Here is a 13,951-nt window from a genome sequence, read left to right on the forward strand (position 1 = left end):
CATCTAGCCAATCACAATTAGAACTTTTACGTTCGTACATTTGCATAACTGAATATAACGTCGCTTATGGTCTTCGGTGCATGTTAACTATTGGCACTTCATGAAACATTTAGTGACATAAATGAGGATGATATTCCAATGTTATTAGAGGAAAAATTCCAGGAAATCGAGGTCCTTGTTACAGATTGGGAATTTGTGAGAGATGACTCAACTTTAAATGACTTACAGAGCAGTGTGCTTAGTGACTTGGAAACCTAAGTGGAAAACAGTTTGGCAGAGTCTGTAACTCACAAACATACATCGCTAGAAATCGCGGACATTTAAATCCCGATACATCCCTTAAGTCTATACTGGTTATTATCCCTTTCGATCCCCAGGCCTCCTTATTCTCATTTCAAAATGGCGTCCGCCGCACGAAGAGCTAATCCAGTTGATTATGTAAATTTGAACAATTTATCGTCGGAAGTTATGTATGAAAGCGGAAAGAAGCCAAAAGGAAAGTTTTTTCCAGTTGATAGACTTATTTCTCGAAAGCAAATTGATCATGTAAGTTTATTTATGCTAAATTTTATCCATTTCTAATTTGCATTTCATAATGTAGGTCTTCTACTGTTGTATAAATTCATTAAAATGTATGTTGACGGGCTAAAGATAGGCATACTTTTAAATCTATTTTAAAGACTTGGCATTATTTGGTAAAGTGGTCTGGATGGCCTTTGCCTGCATCAAGTTGGGAGCCCTACGATCATTTGAATCCAGCGCTTTTACGGTACGTACTGGTTTATTTAAATACGATACTGCCAAAAATGCATTTAGTTCTTCTCAGAAAGTACTTATACATAACATGCATCTACTCCAGAATTGCAATGCAAGTGGCAAAGAAAATTGCATCGTGTAACATAGCCTTAAAAAAAAGTTCTTTAAGCAACTATTTCTTATGTTGCTTACAAGGTGCACCTAATGTATTTTGATTTTATAAATCACAGAAAACTTTTAAAACACAAACAGCAATTATTTCAACATGGATGATCCAATGCTGTTTGCATGTAAAATTGTCAGCACAGACACAACTTTAATGTTTTTCGATAACAAGTTCTCTAATTTTGATGTTGTTTACCATTCAATAATACATGATTACACTGTACTAGTGCATTAATTCATGTAGCAAAATGCTTGCGTTCAGTAATGTATGTTGTCTTTTTCTCTTCATGCATTTTTAGGAGCTATGAAAATCCATCAAAGCCAGATCAAGGCAGAATTGAGCAAGCTAGTAGAAGTTTTTATGATGCCATAGCAAGGGCTCTTAAAGCGAAATCTGCTACTCCTGTAGATGCTCAGATTGACCTTGATTTACAAAGATGGCTTTGGAAAGGAAAGGGAGTTCAATCTGAACATCTTGGTTATAAATTGTATGAGAAACATGAGTTTTGCAATTTGAATCTACAGGAAACATGGTGGTATTACCTTGATAGCAATGGCGAGGGCAGAGCAATAAACTTTCCAATTAAAATAAAACCTCTATTATTGTGGTCACCAAAACGTTACATTGTTCAAAATGGAGAACTGATTCAAGCAAAGAGAATGCCCATTGAGAAAGCTAAAATTCATTTCTCAAGACGAGCATGTAGTGCCGAGACACTTTAAAATATAGTTGTACACTTGTACTTGTACTTAGGTGCATGCAGCACCCAAAATGGTGCTTTTTAAAAGTTCCTTCAATTTGTCAAGCTTTCGTAGTTTTGTTTTTATTTTCATTTCTTTTAGTTTTTCTTTCACTTCACATAAACTCATGCTGTCTACATCCTGTGGGGTTAATTGATCTTGATCGTTCTCGTCTTCTCTTGGATCTACACAAAGACGCGGTTTTTTTCTTCTCTGCTCAAATATTTCATTTGACCAATAGGTATTGTCTTGTTTCTTGTATTGGTGTGGGATTCGTTCAAAATTCTGAAGATTATCAATTCTTCGAAGCGCCAGTATTGCCTCTTTGCAAGCATCATGCCGGTTGCTTTTGTTATGATAAATTGCCCGAACCACATCATTAATCTTTTCAATTCCTTGCCCAGTAAATGATTTCAAAGATTTTTCATCTTTGATGAATCTGGGTACATGATAAAGCAATATGTGTATATATGGTGTTATTCTAGCCTTTTCATAGCCCATCACTTTTCCACCAAGAGACAGGAATAGCTCTACCCAGTTCTTGGCCTATGAAAAATCAATGAAAAAAAACACCTTCACCATTTACATGCACATATAAAATGTCTCAGTACAGTCACACACAACAGTTATTTTAGTACAATTAATATATTGTAAATGTAAGGTACCATAGTACCTGTACTATGCACAGGGTAAACCCTACTCATGTGAGTAACACAAGACAATGTATTACTTGCCTTCCCAAAAAATCCATCTATATCTGCCTCAGAAGGCTTCCATGATGATAGTATTCCATATAGTTCACGAAATTCCTAGGAAATGAATACAGTACATACATGTATATCAAGAAATAAGTTGTTGAGAAATATGTAATTTATGTACACACCTGCCATATTTCTGTAATTGTATCACAATGGTTTGGTTCGAGAATGTTTGGGAACTGTGCAGGCAGCTTTGCAAGAACTTTTTTCTTCTCATTGCCAACCATGCTTGTCCAGTCATGCATTCCACTGTCAGTCCCATCGGCGTTCTTCTTTTTCCATACACTAAAGCTTACACCACAGTTATTGATGGCTTCAACAACATTTTGTAGGTGTTTATTTTCCCTGTCTGATGGTGCTCTATTAAGGTTCTCTTCAACATCACGCTCAATTGCATCGTTTATTATGTTACGTTCTAAAATATCTGAAAAAGGAAAAGGAGTCATTACTGCCATGAAGAGTCAGCCCAAGGACATTCTCAATGTATTGTTGCCAGTTACAGTAACATGTGCAGTATGTTGTAGAATTCATTATCTGTCTGTGAGTTAGGAACAAAGAAGTCTACATTATGTTATGAGCCTGCGTTCCTTTTGGGCTGTTCCAGGAACGTCACCAGTTAATATCCACATACCAATTTACAATTGAATAGTGCCGTACCAGTTATCCTGAGAAGCAAATGAAGTTCGTCGATTCTGACATTCTGAATTGGGATACTGAGCAATGGCTTTCTGATGCAACCATAGTTCGATGAGGACTTGCAGGCCATGGTTCTGTTGCTACTAAGTGTTCTTGTATTCTTACTATTATGGTAGTAATCCTCTACTTTTGATGTATCCCACCTGCATCAGCAAAGATGCTTTCAACCCATTAGTAAATAATAAATAACAAAGTAGATTGCATCAGAGTGCATTGAATCTATGTTTCAATGCATATACAGATAAAGATTTATAAAATTTGCAAATACTGGTACGGTATGGTAATTTAAAATTAAGATACATGTATTGAACTAAATTTTGCTTGTACCTTTCATTTTTGTGGACCAAGCAGTAAATGCATGCATAATCAGATATTGCGTTGTTCATTCCAAGAACCAGAAGAAGAAACTTGGAGATATAGAAGAATGCATTATTTTTGTATGATATGTAGTTCATCCCAGAAAGGGTACAACTGCCAGTTCATGTACCGTAATAGACCTTATGCAGAATGACGTCACAAGGCGTTATGCCTGCTGAAAATTCTAGACTTAGTGTCATTCATAGTTTTGAATGTTTGATGTTTCCTGCTGTGTTGACTACTAAAACCAGAATTCCGTGCAGGCATCACAGCTTGTGACATCATTATGCACAAGGTCTATTATTGATTTTGAAGTTAGGGTGAAAGCATGTTACTGAACCCTTATAATCACCAGACAGATAAAATTCCAGAGGTATTTGATGGCCATCCACCTCAATTTCACCATGCTCAACCAGATCATTGATTTCAGCAAAGATTTCTCTGCAAGAAACTTTTAGTACGTCGTAATCCTCACTTCCGGAAACTATTCCCACAGTATGGTTGCCTGTATGATGTGTACAATCAGGAATTACTGTACTGTAGGTTTTGAGACAAGAAAGAACTAATTCAAGATCTAAGGCCAATTATTCCAGTATATCTGTGTCTCAGATATTATTAACTGGACTGTTTTTATGCTTTTCAAAAACTTGATAGTTTTTATGGATGGCATGGTCTTATCAAGAGCATTCTCTTACCTTTCCAAGACATTACTTTTTCTTCATCAGAAAGGAGAGCAAATGACAGCACAATAAAATTAGCTATGCGGGACATTTTTGCACCATCACCTGCAATCCTGATCTTTTGCTTTCCAACATCTCCAAGCTGTATCTACAAAGTTGATAAAAATAGTACATATATTTATCATTACAATCTATAAAATAACTAAATTTAGGCCTCACCAAAGCAAGTGCACATGTTTTCTGGCAAGAAATGGTGGTAGGAAATATTACCTTCTTTCTAATTTGTTCCCTTAGTTCTTCTTTAAAACTCATCTGAGCCCCTGGGTGTTTTCCTGGTGTGCGAGTGATATGACTGATTGAATTTAGTGTGTTTCTACACTGCTTAATTAAATAGCTCCTTGGGAGACCATCAACCAGCATTGACATTTCATGATAAGCTGTATCGCCCACACAACACTTATCCATAATATATAGTAGAGCTCTAATAGTTGTCTTATCATTCTCTGGTAACTGTTGAAAATTAGTCTTACTACTGCAACCATTCTCACAATAGTTCATTTCTGTTACTTTGCCATCCAGATCTTCAATCTTGATAGAGTCCAATTTAAACCCAAACGATTCCATGAACCAAAGTGCTTGCTCACTTCTCGACTTCAGCTCCTTTACTTTTCTTCTCTTTTGTCGTTCCCCAACTTTGCCAACTGGTTTCCCTGTGTTCTCCAGATTTGAACTACAGCTACTACACACAGTTGTTTCTTCAATAAAGTCCAGGTATTCTTTTAGCTCTTGGTTCTCCAGTAAGGCATGATCTCTCTCCATTTCAACAGTTTTTGTCTTGTCTTTCTCCTTTAAAAGATCTTGCAAAAGTTCATCACATCTGCTGTCGACATCCTGGAGTTGTTGTCGAAGATTGTTGTTTTCTTCTTCCAACTTTTCAAAGTCTTTCTGAAGACTGCTGACATTCAGTAACTCATCAAAAAAAACATGAAATGATTTTGTCTTCTCAAGAAAGTTTTTCCTGGTCAGGCCTCTTAGTCCTCTACTTTTGGTGTATGCTTGACATGCCATAACCCTTATACTTTCGTCAATTCTGCTCACACCAGGTTTGATTTTAATCGGTAATTTGGACGCACTCAGAGCCAGTAACTCTTGGTAGGAGATGTCTGGAAATTTGATTTTTAATTCCCGCCATTTTAACAAAACTTTTATCGAAATTTTTAGAACAACACATTTCCCTGACCTTTGATATCCAACGTAGCGTAAGCAAGAATAATCCTCACTAAGCTGTATTTCATATTTAAGTTTTAGTTGCTCCTGCCAAGTAAGGTTGTCTGACATTGTCTTTTTATATATAGTACAGCAAAATACAGTAGAACAAGTAAATAAATAGCAATACTCGCAATAATCGCATATTCTACTTTTTGACAAATGTGTTCGGCTCAGTGCACGGAGCAATATCAGTGGTATATAAACAAAGTTTCCTAAACGGGGAGTTACCGCTGACTAAAAGGATTGCCAGATGTAAACAAAGTACAAGAAAAGAGCTATCAAATGATATATTTTGAGCAATTTTTTGTGTGAAAAGTCATTGTCAAAGTGCAAGATTAGTATATGATGATTGTATCAAATAAATGTACCTTCGATTTTATGCAAACTACTTGGAATTAAACAAATAATCATTGCCGCCACAGATTAAGGTATGCGAACAATTGTTTTGGCTACTAATATGTGTATATTTTTTATATTTCACCCCACATTTTTAACTTCATCGATCATTAGACCGTGGCATAACTTTGTAAAAGGTGGATTTTTGCCATTTCGGAAAATTAGTTACAAATCCTGCCTGTACAGTTATTCCGTTGTTGCCCAGTTTTACGTATAGTAAATAATCATGACATTTTATGATTGGTTTTAATTATTTTTCTTATTTGCTTGATTAGTTCACGGAATTTTGTTTCAGCAGTGCACAATTTTAATTTGTTATGATTCTTCACCGATATTTGATGTAAAATTTGTATAACCATCTACATTCCTTATTAAATTTGAATGCATGAGTGGACAGGGGGACTGGGCCGAAAATGCACTCTGTATTCAAAATGTCCGCGATTTCTAGCGATGACCTGAGCGAGATATTGGCCAGTACTGCCAAGATATGTACAGCAGAGAATATGCATCACAGACTAAATAGCATATTTGTAATTACAAAATTGTTAATATAAAAGTATTGTAATATACGATTTTTGGTATGTGTACTATTTGGGTGATTCAAAGAAGAAATGTTTTTCTCACTGTCAAAGTGTTATGATGTCATTAGGTGAATTGTAAATTAGTTCATCAAGTTCATCAAGATCAGGTTTTTTTCTATAAAGATACTGTGTATTACATTTCTTCTCAGAATGACCCAAATATAACGCATACCAAAAATTATATTTAGGGTTAGTCGCACTTTAAAATAATGATTTCCGGTTACAAAAGGTGGTCATTTGACACCGCAAAAATTGGTATTCATTATATTTCAAACTTCAAATATCTTATGAGTGGTTCATTTTGCATCCCTGCAACTAGTATCAAAGAAAATACTAAAATAAGTTGAAAACAGGTTTAATTAATTCCTTACGAATGTAGATTTTGGAATCTTTTCAAGGCTCTTCACACACATCTGCCAACTGTAAAATGGCTATTTGAGGCTACCGGTCCTAAATTCGTCTGGCAGCATGTAAATGAGGTCTAAGTCTATATGCATGTAAACCAATTTCCGCGGTGTCTGCTCATTCACAACCTAATTTGTCTTCGCCCCTGCCCTCAGCATTTTGCAAAGTAACCACCACTGAAAATCCACGTGTGACATTGTCCTATTTATTGTTTACGGGAAAATGGATCAACAAGAGCACCTGTTCAAATAAAAATTCTTTTTGTGTTCGTTAATCCATTTAAACATTTCAGACACACTGAAATCTTCTAATAAGCTGGCCTTGATCTCTGTTTTGTATGTCATGCCATTGGTAAATTCAAATGCTTTGTTGTCAACCAAATTCTGCACGACTTTGACAAGATCATTTCTTCTTGACTGTTGAACATGATGCCCAGACCTCCTCACAATATTGCACATCTCGTCAAAATTGTCAAGAAGTTTCTTCTTTGTTGTAAGAACCTTACAGTGGTGGTTTAGAGCTTTACCACTTAATCCATTGGCACCAAGTTTCTTCAACAAGTCTTGATAGATAATGCGGTTGACATGCCCCAATGCCAGATCGAGGGGGATGTTCCCCCCAGAACCAAACTTAGATTTTAAAAATCTATTCCATGTCAACCTGTGTGCTGCCCCGCGGGCTTAGTAGTGCGTTGACTTGGCATTGCAAGTAGAGAGCCTCCAATGCATACTTTCTACTTCTAGAACCATCATGCCTCAAGTACTGCAGCATGAACTTCCAGCATCGTATGACCCTTGCAACATCGCCATCTGATACTGCATCAAAAAAGTTTTAACTAGAAGACCAATTTCTAAAAAACTTGATTGGTAATTAAACATGTCGTCTCGTTTCAGTATTTTCTTGCCAGTGTTTGTATACTTTACCACTGGGACGGGTGGTAAACCATGGGAGGCTTCATGTTCTCTCTTTCTCTTACCATCACACTTGTATGTCTTGTCACACCCGGGAAATCTGCACTTGAATCTGGTATCTGCATCTCTGTTTTTCCTCTCCTTATCTTCAGTTTCACCCATGTGCACTTTCTCTAGAATGGAAGCAACTTTCTCTGAACCAAGGATGTACTTGCTAACAACTCGTTCAGCAAGGGATTTTAAAAACCATAATTTCTCATCTTTGGACGCCAACTTTAAATTGGAAGGAATAACCTCGGATGTAGGTTGTGCATTGATATCATCCATACCTAGTTCGTTCATACAGGCAGCGGCTATCCTTGCATCAATTTCCAGCAGAACAAATTTTTTGGTGGCACTGACATTCTTACTAACATCTGTTGAGATGTTTCTTCGATTAATAAAATTCCGATCACAAAACAATGTGCATTGATCATTAGGCGCACTTGTATTGTAAAAATGATTGAATATCACCTAAAATGGGATGTATAAATGTATCTAATCTGAAGTAAAATCTAGTGTAACATGCACATTAGAGGTTAAGATACCCCGGTTTTGGTCTACGGGTATGGGTAGCCGATAATTTATTCAATGACTTTCTCTGTTTTCATGATGTTTAATCAATTTTTGTTTGTCTCAAAAGGCTATGATGGACTGTATCATTTGAATGTCAAAGTAGAGAAGGAAAAATGCACAAACATATCAATGGCAATTCGAAGAAAAAAATAACGCTACCCGTACCCGTAGAACGGAACCGGGGTATCTTACTGTAACCTCTATTATTAGGGGTTTATCACAAGGTGTCGTTAATGAGTGCCGTAAACAATTCAATAAGCGCCACTCTATAGCCGTGTTTACACTACAAGCCTGAGCCTGGCCTAGGCCTGGCTTTGGCCTAGATCTTCCTAGTGTAAACACACTTTGGCCTGGCCTAAGCCTGGCCTAGGCCAGGAAATCTAGGCCCATCATAACAGGTGGCCTAGGCCAGGCCCAAGCTTGGCTTTTTGGCGGGAAAAGCAAATAAACATGGAATTTGAATTTGAACTGGACAGATGAGGAAACTGAAGCTTTGCTAAACCCTGGGGTGAAGAAAATGTCTAGAAGAATTGGACAACTACAGTATTCGTAACAATGTGATTTATGGTAAACTTTCAGCGGCCTTGTCGGACTAGGGGATTTTACGTACTGCTAAACAATGCAACCACAAACTAAAACATCTTTGCGAAAAATACAGAGAATATAAAGAATGTAAAGTTTACACAAAGTAAAAAAACTTGTGATATGGAAACCGCTGAAATTCTAGGCCAAAGTCAGGCTGTCGAAGCGTAAGTGTAAACGCTTCGTTCTAAAAAGATTTAGGCCAAAGCCAGGCCTAGGCCAGGCTCAGGCTTGTAGTGTAAACACGGCTTATGTAGAATAAACGAAGAATGAAAGTGCCGCTTATTTGATCTTTTACAGTATTGAGAATCAAGAATCCTACCGTTGCAAGTTATTATTTCTGCATGACGAGTGACTAATAAACATATGTTTAGTGATATTGAAAAATCTGGCTAATCCCATAGCGGCCATATAATTAACGATTGGTCAGACGAATTAAAAAAGTTTGGCAATTTCACACCATAAATTGAAATGGTGCAGCATAATGGGTTAACAAGACAACAGACCAAGTCAAAAACAACCATCTTGCTTTTTTGCATTCCTTATCTTGCAAAAGATTGTGTACTAATTATATAAAATACCTCTAGGAACTTCATTCCTCCATGGAAATCAGCTATTTCAAAATGAATTCCTTCATTGCGTTCCTCGGGAGTGAATCCATTTGAGACTTCCATTAAGCTATTCACACCACGTTCTACAGTAAGTTGATCCCCAACCATTGCTTGTTCTCCACAGGTATCTTTCTCTCCATCAAAATATGATGGGACAAACTGTTGTAGGTGTTTGAGAATTTTACGGAACCCATCAGCTTCATTCTCATTTTCATAGAGGATGCCCAGAAATTTCTTAAAAATATCAATAAAAGTAACTATCTTACTAAAAACAAACGTACAGTATGTGCACAGGAAATTTGTGTGATCTGATTTGATCCAAAATCGTGCGATCCGAAAGTATTTACACCTGTAAGTGCCCATGTGGTGCAGTGTATTGTCCAAAATTTCATTTGATTATAAAAAGGCAATAAAAGTCCTCTTGTTCAAAAACATCCTAAGTTGAAGATAAATTTCAACCATAGTATGACTATGAGATCCAGAAGTCAGTCTCATTTTAAATTATCGTGATTGTACTCAGCCAGATCAACAGCAGGGAGGGGGCACTGCACTATCAATTTCTTTTGAAATCAATTGTTTTTATGGTTTGTGAACACAAATATACGAATACCCCCCCCCCCATTATTGAGCTGGCTAAGTCACTGATTGTACTCATTACAGGGTGTCTAAAAAACATTGAATTCGCCTATTGTTCGAATTCTCCTCTTGATGAGTAATATCATTTGGCAGTGGAATAAAACAATACAACAGGGTGCATGGCCAAGTCCTTTTGAAGAGTAACAATACAATTTGTCTACCACTTACTGTTTCTGTTTTTTGTTTCATGTTTATTGATGTGGTATGTGGGAGATTACAACCTCTCTTAGGAAATGCAAGCAAGGCAATTCCTGGGTAATGACTCTTGACACAAGTTGAATGTAGTTGTCATGTTACAGTTTATGCTCCCATTGACTTGGACAGCATTTGCCATTCTCCATTTCCATGAAAGCACATATTGGTTTATCATCAGGCAAATGATTGCCACTAACTCGATTCTCTGTTGCCATTAAGCTACAGAAGTGTGCATCTGGGTTTTGATGTTGTTCGGTCATATTATGGGTGAGCTGATGAACATCTACATTATCCAAGACCAACTTTCTACCACTGTCAGGTGGTATAGTTACGTCCTTGGCTGCCTTGGCTACAGTTGTTAAAGTGCAGTTCATAGGCTTAGTTGACCCTACATCATCAGAATCGACAGTGTTTGTAATTGAGCCTGCATCATCAATCGACAGTGTTTGCAGGTTTTCAATGTGGAAATACTAGAAGCGTTTTTTGCATAGATGGTGGTTCTGCATCTAGGTTATGATGATTCCTAACTATCTGTGCAAGTGAAGCAAGAATTTTCTTTCCCTCATTGGCAGGATCTTTTTTCTCTTTATCAGTATCACTTGCACTATTAACCACACTTTCCGGGATTGAACCATGGTCATTTGTTGCTTTCTTTTCCACATGCTCGGGTTTATTCTTTCGTTTCGCTTCTTCTGATACTTTACCTAAAATCTGCTTGTCATAATGCAAACTAAGCTCGTCCATTTTCTTGTGGAAATACGTAATAGACGGCATTAAACGAAGAACTTGCAACCTTCTCATTCCATTCTATAGGTGTAAAGCATATAACTACAATTACTATATATTATGAATTTACAGCAAATTAATTTTGTAGGGCTTTGATTTGTCAAATTAAGCAGCAACATTGTATCTGGACTCTCCTTTACGAAGTCGTAAGAGTAAATCTCTGAACTGTACTTGTTCACAACTTATGCCTTGTACTCGCTGATTAACAGTGAGTGTAACAACCTTGTGAAACATACAATATGCTTGGTAACCTTGTTCACCTAACCTTTTTAACCTTGTTCACCAACAGCATTTGATGGGCTTGTCAGCCACTGGTGGTAACTGACCTGGATCACCAGTTAAAATCACTGATTTCAAAAACCTTGTCATAATGACCTGTTGCCTGCTTGCGACGCTTGTCAATCCAGCCAAATGTGGTCTGGCCCAGCATAGAATACTCATCATTAATGATGTAGTCAATGTCATTAAGACTGTCCTGCAAGCTACAGACCTTTCAGGTCATTCTTACCCCGATGTCCTTTGGGTAATTTAATAAGGAGTGCACAGTTACACCATTAATGTTGTAAGCAGCTTTACCAGTTGTAGCAGTCACTGCACATTTACCTTGCAAAAGATTTCAAATGCCATTAATAAGGTAGCTTTTACCGGTCCTGCAACACCGTTTATAATCAGACACAATGGCTGTTTGTCACATAATTAATCAACAATGTTGTCTGCAACATTTTGCATTTCACTTAAAGTGTCAGTATTTACTGACTCATATTGTTCAGGGACACTGTAGTCCTCTTTCTTTGTTTTTATCCATGTTGGCATTTCATGGATTTGTTGTTCAGTGTAACTGGTTCAATCAGCCTGCCTGCCAGTCATATGTTGACTGCTGTGTTTCCTCAGAGTTTTCAAAAGGAGTGTTGAGGTCAGATAGTATCATCCAATCCTCACGAGTTACTTCCTGTTGTTGAGGAGTTTCATTATGATCTTCTTCTTGACTTTAAATGACATTTTGCAATTTGTCAAACCAGTCTGCTACATTGGTTTTTCCATATGCTGTTTGCAAAAACTCATGCCAACAATTAATGAGAACCTCATCAGTTGGTTCTTGATCACCCCAAGCATTATTGGGCGTGCCTGTCCAGGGTTTGTACCTTAAGAGTTGGTACTTGCAATAAAGTCCAAAATTTGGACCTTCCGGGTTCGGAGAATATGTTGGAAATATTGTTGGTATCACATTGGGGGATAATTTTGTCAATGCTCATTAACAACTTTGTATGTTGTAACAAACTGAACAAAGTTCATATTGTGTACTTCAGATGAAGTACTATATTGTTGTCGGTTAGCATACACATCAAGGAGTGAGTGTTCAGTACAGGATTCACCTTCTTCAATACTGGTGACATCTCGTACTTTACAAGAACCATTCAAACTTACTGGCATCACATTAAATGATGAGCTATGCAGTTTCAATGACAACAAATGATGCATTGTTTCTTGAGCTGCATAATCTCTCTCACCAAGAGAGATTTCATGACAGCTTTCTTAATAGCACAACGAGGATCAGTGCAACTATCTACATTTTGCATAATTGAATTGAATGATTGTTTCAATACAGGTGACCTTGGTTCGCCTTTGGCAGCATACTTGGTGAGATATGCAACACAAGCATAGTGGTCAATGACAACTTGAATATCACAGTTAGCTCTCTACCCTTGCGGCTGAACCTGTTGATGGTTATTTAACCGTGTGTCATTTCTCTTAGTGACAATTTTTGGTTATATCATTATGTTTCGCGCACGAATATATGAATATTACGTAATCAGCTATACATTATATGACGTCATATAAACTTCACTGGTATTATATTATAGCTCTATATATACGTATGCATTATAAACGTTATTGACGATATGTGCGTTATAGGTGTTATAGGCGTTATTGGCGTTGTTGGTGTTATTGGCGTTATTGGTGTTATTGGCGTTATAGGTGTTATTGGTGTTATGAGCGTTATTGGTATTATTGGCGTTATAGGTGTTGTTGGCGTTATAGGCGTTATTGGTGTTATAGGCGTTATTGGTGTTATAGGCGTTATTGGTGTTATAGGCGTTATTGGTGTTATAGGCGTTATTGGTGTTATAGGCGTTATTGGTGTTATGAGCGTTATTGGTGTTATTGGCGTTATAGGTGTTATGAGCGTTATAGGCGTTATTGGTGTTATAGGCGTTATTGGTGTTATAGGCGTTATAGGCGTTATTGGTGTTATTGGCGTTTTAGGCATTATTGGTGTTATTGGTGTTATGAGCGTTATTGGTGTTATTGGCGTTATAGGCGTTATTGATGTTATAGGCGTTAGTGGTGTTATAGGCGTTATTGGTGTTATAGGCGTTATTGGTGTTATAGGCGTTATTGGTGTTATGAGCGTTATTGGTGTTATTGGCGTTATTGGCGTTATTTGCGTTGTTGGTGTTATTGGTGTTATAGGCGTTATAGGCGTTATTGGTGTTATAGGCGTTATTGGTGTTATGAGCGTTATTGGTGTTATTGGCGTTATAGGCGTTTTAGGCGTTATTGGCGTTATTGGTGTTATTTGCGTTATTGGCGTTATTGGTGTTATTTGTGTTATTGGCGTTATAGGCGTTATAGGCGTTATTGGCGTTATAGGCGTTATTGGCGTTATTGGTGTCATAGGCGTTATAGGCGTTATTTGCGTTATAGGCGTTATTGGTGTTATGAGCGTTATTGGTGTTATTGGCGTTTTAGGCGTTATTGGCGTTGTTGGTGTTATTGGCGTTATTGGTGTTATTGGCGTTATAGGTGTTA

General features: G+C 37.2%; 3 protein-coding genes across 4 annotated transcripts; 1 reads left to right on the top strand and 2 right to left on the bottom strand.

The window, feature by feature from the left end:
- The first annotated feature begins 362 nt into the window (after positions 1-362).
- LOC114533215 lies at positions 363-1,658 on the top strand. Its single transcript, XM_028554716.1, has 3 exons — positions 363-546; positions 681-769; positions 1,221-1,658. The coding sequence occupies exons 1-3, from the start codon at positions 400-402 to the stop codon at positions 1,642-1,644; spliced, it is 660 nt and encodes a 219-aa protein (XP_028410517.1). The 5' UTR covers positions 363-399; the 3' UTR covers positions 1,645-1,658.
- On the bottom strand, positions 1,569-3,808 carry LOC114533214. 2 transcript variants are annotated; one of them, XM_028554714.1, is made up of 5 exons: positions 3,444-3,808; positions 3,078-3,259; positions 2,546-2,844; positions 2,397-2,471; positions 1,569-2,208 (listed from the first exon to the last, which is right to left on the bottom strand). In XM_028554714.1, the coding sequence occupies exons 1-5, from the start codon at positions 3,569-3,571 to the stop codon at positions 1,672-1,674; spliced, it is 1,221 nt and encodes a 406-aa protein (XP_028410515.1). In that variant the 5' UTR covers positions 3,572-3,808; the 3' UTR covers positions 1,569-1,671. The 2 variants fall into 2 exon arrangements, with proteins under 2 accessions (XP_028410515.1, XP_028410516.1); XM_028554715.1 differs by having other exon boundaries at positions 3,078-3,808.
- Positions 3,758-6,100, bottom strand: LOC114533204. The gene is made up of 3 exons (XM_028554704.1): positions 4,424-6,100; positions 4,169-4,301; positions 3,758-3,978 (listed from the first exon to the last, which is right to left on the bottom strand). The coding sequence occupies exons 1-3, from the start codon at positions 5,489-5,491 to the stop codon at positions 3,758-3,760; spliced, it is 1,422 nt and encodes a 473-aa protein (XP_028410505.1). The 5' UTR covers positions 5,492-6,100.
- Between the last annotated feature and the right edge of the window lie 7,851 nt (positions 6,101-13,951).

Source organism: Dendronephthya gigantea, unplaced genomic scaffold, assembly GCF_004324835.1.
Source record: "Dendronephthya gigantea isolate DGI-Jeju-01 unplaced genomic scaffold, DenGig_1.0 000087F, whole genome shotgun sequence".
NCBI classification, from domain to species: domain Eukaryota; kingdom Metazoa; phylum Cnidaria; class Anthozoa; order Malacalcyonacea; family Nephtheidae; genus Dendronephthya; species Dendronephthya gigantea.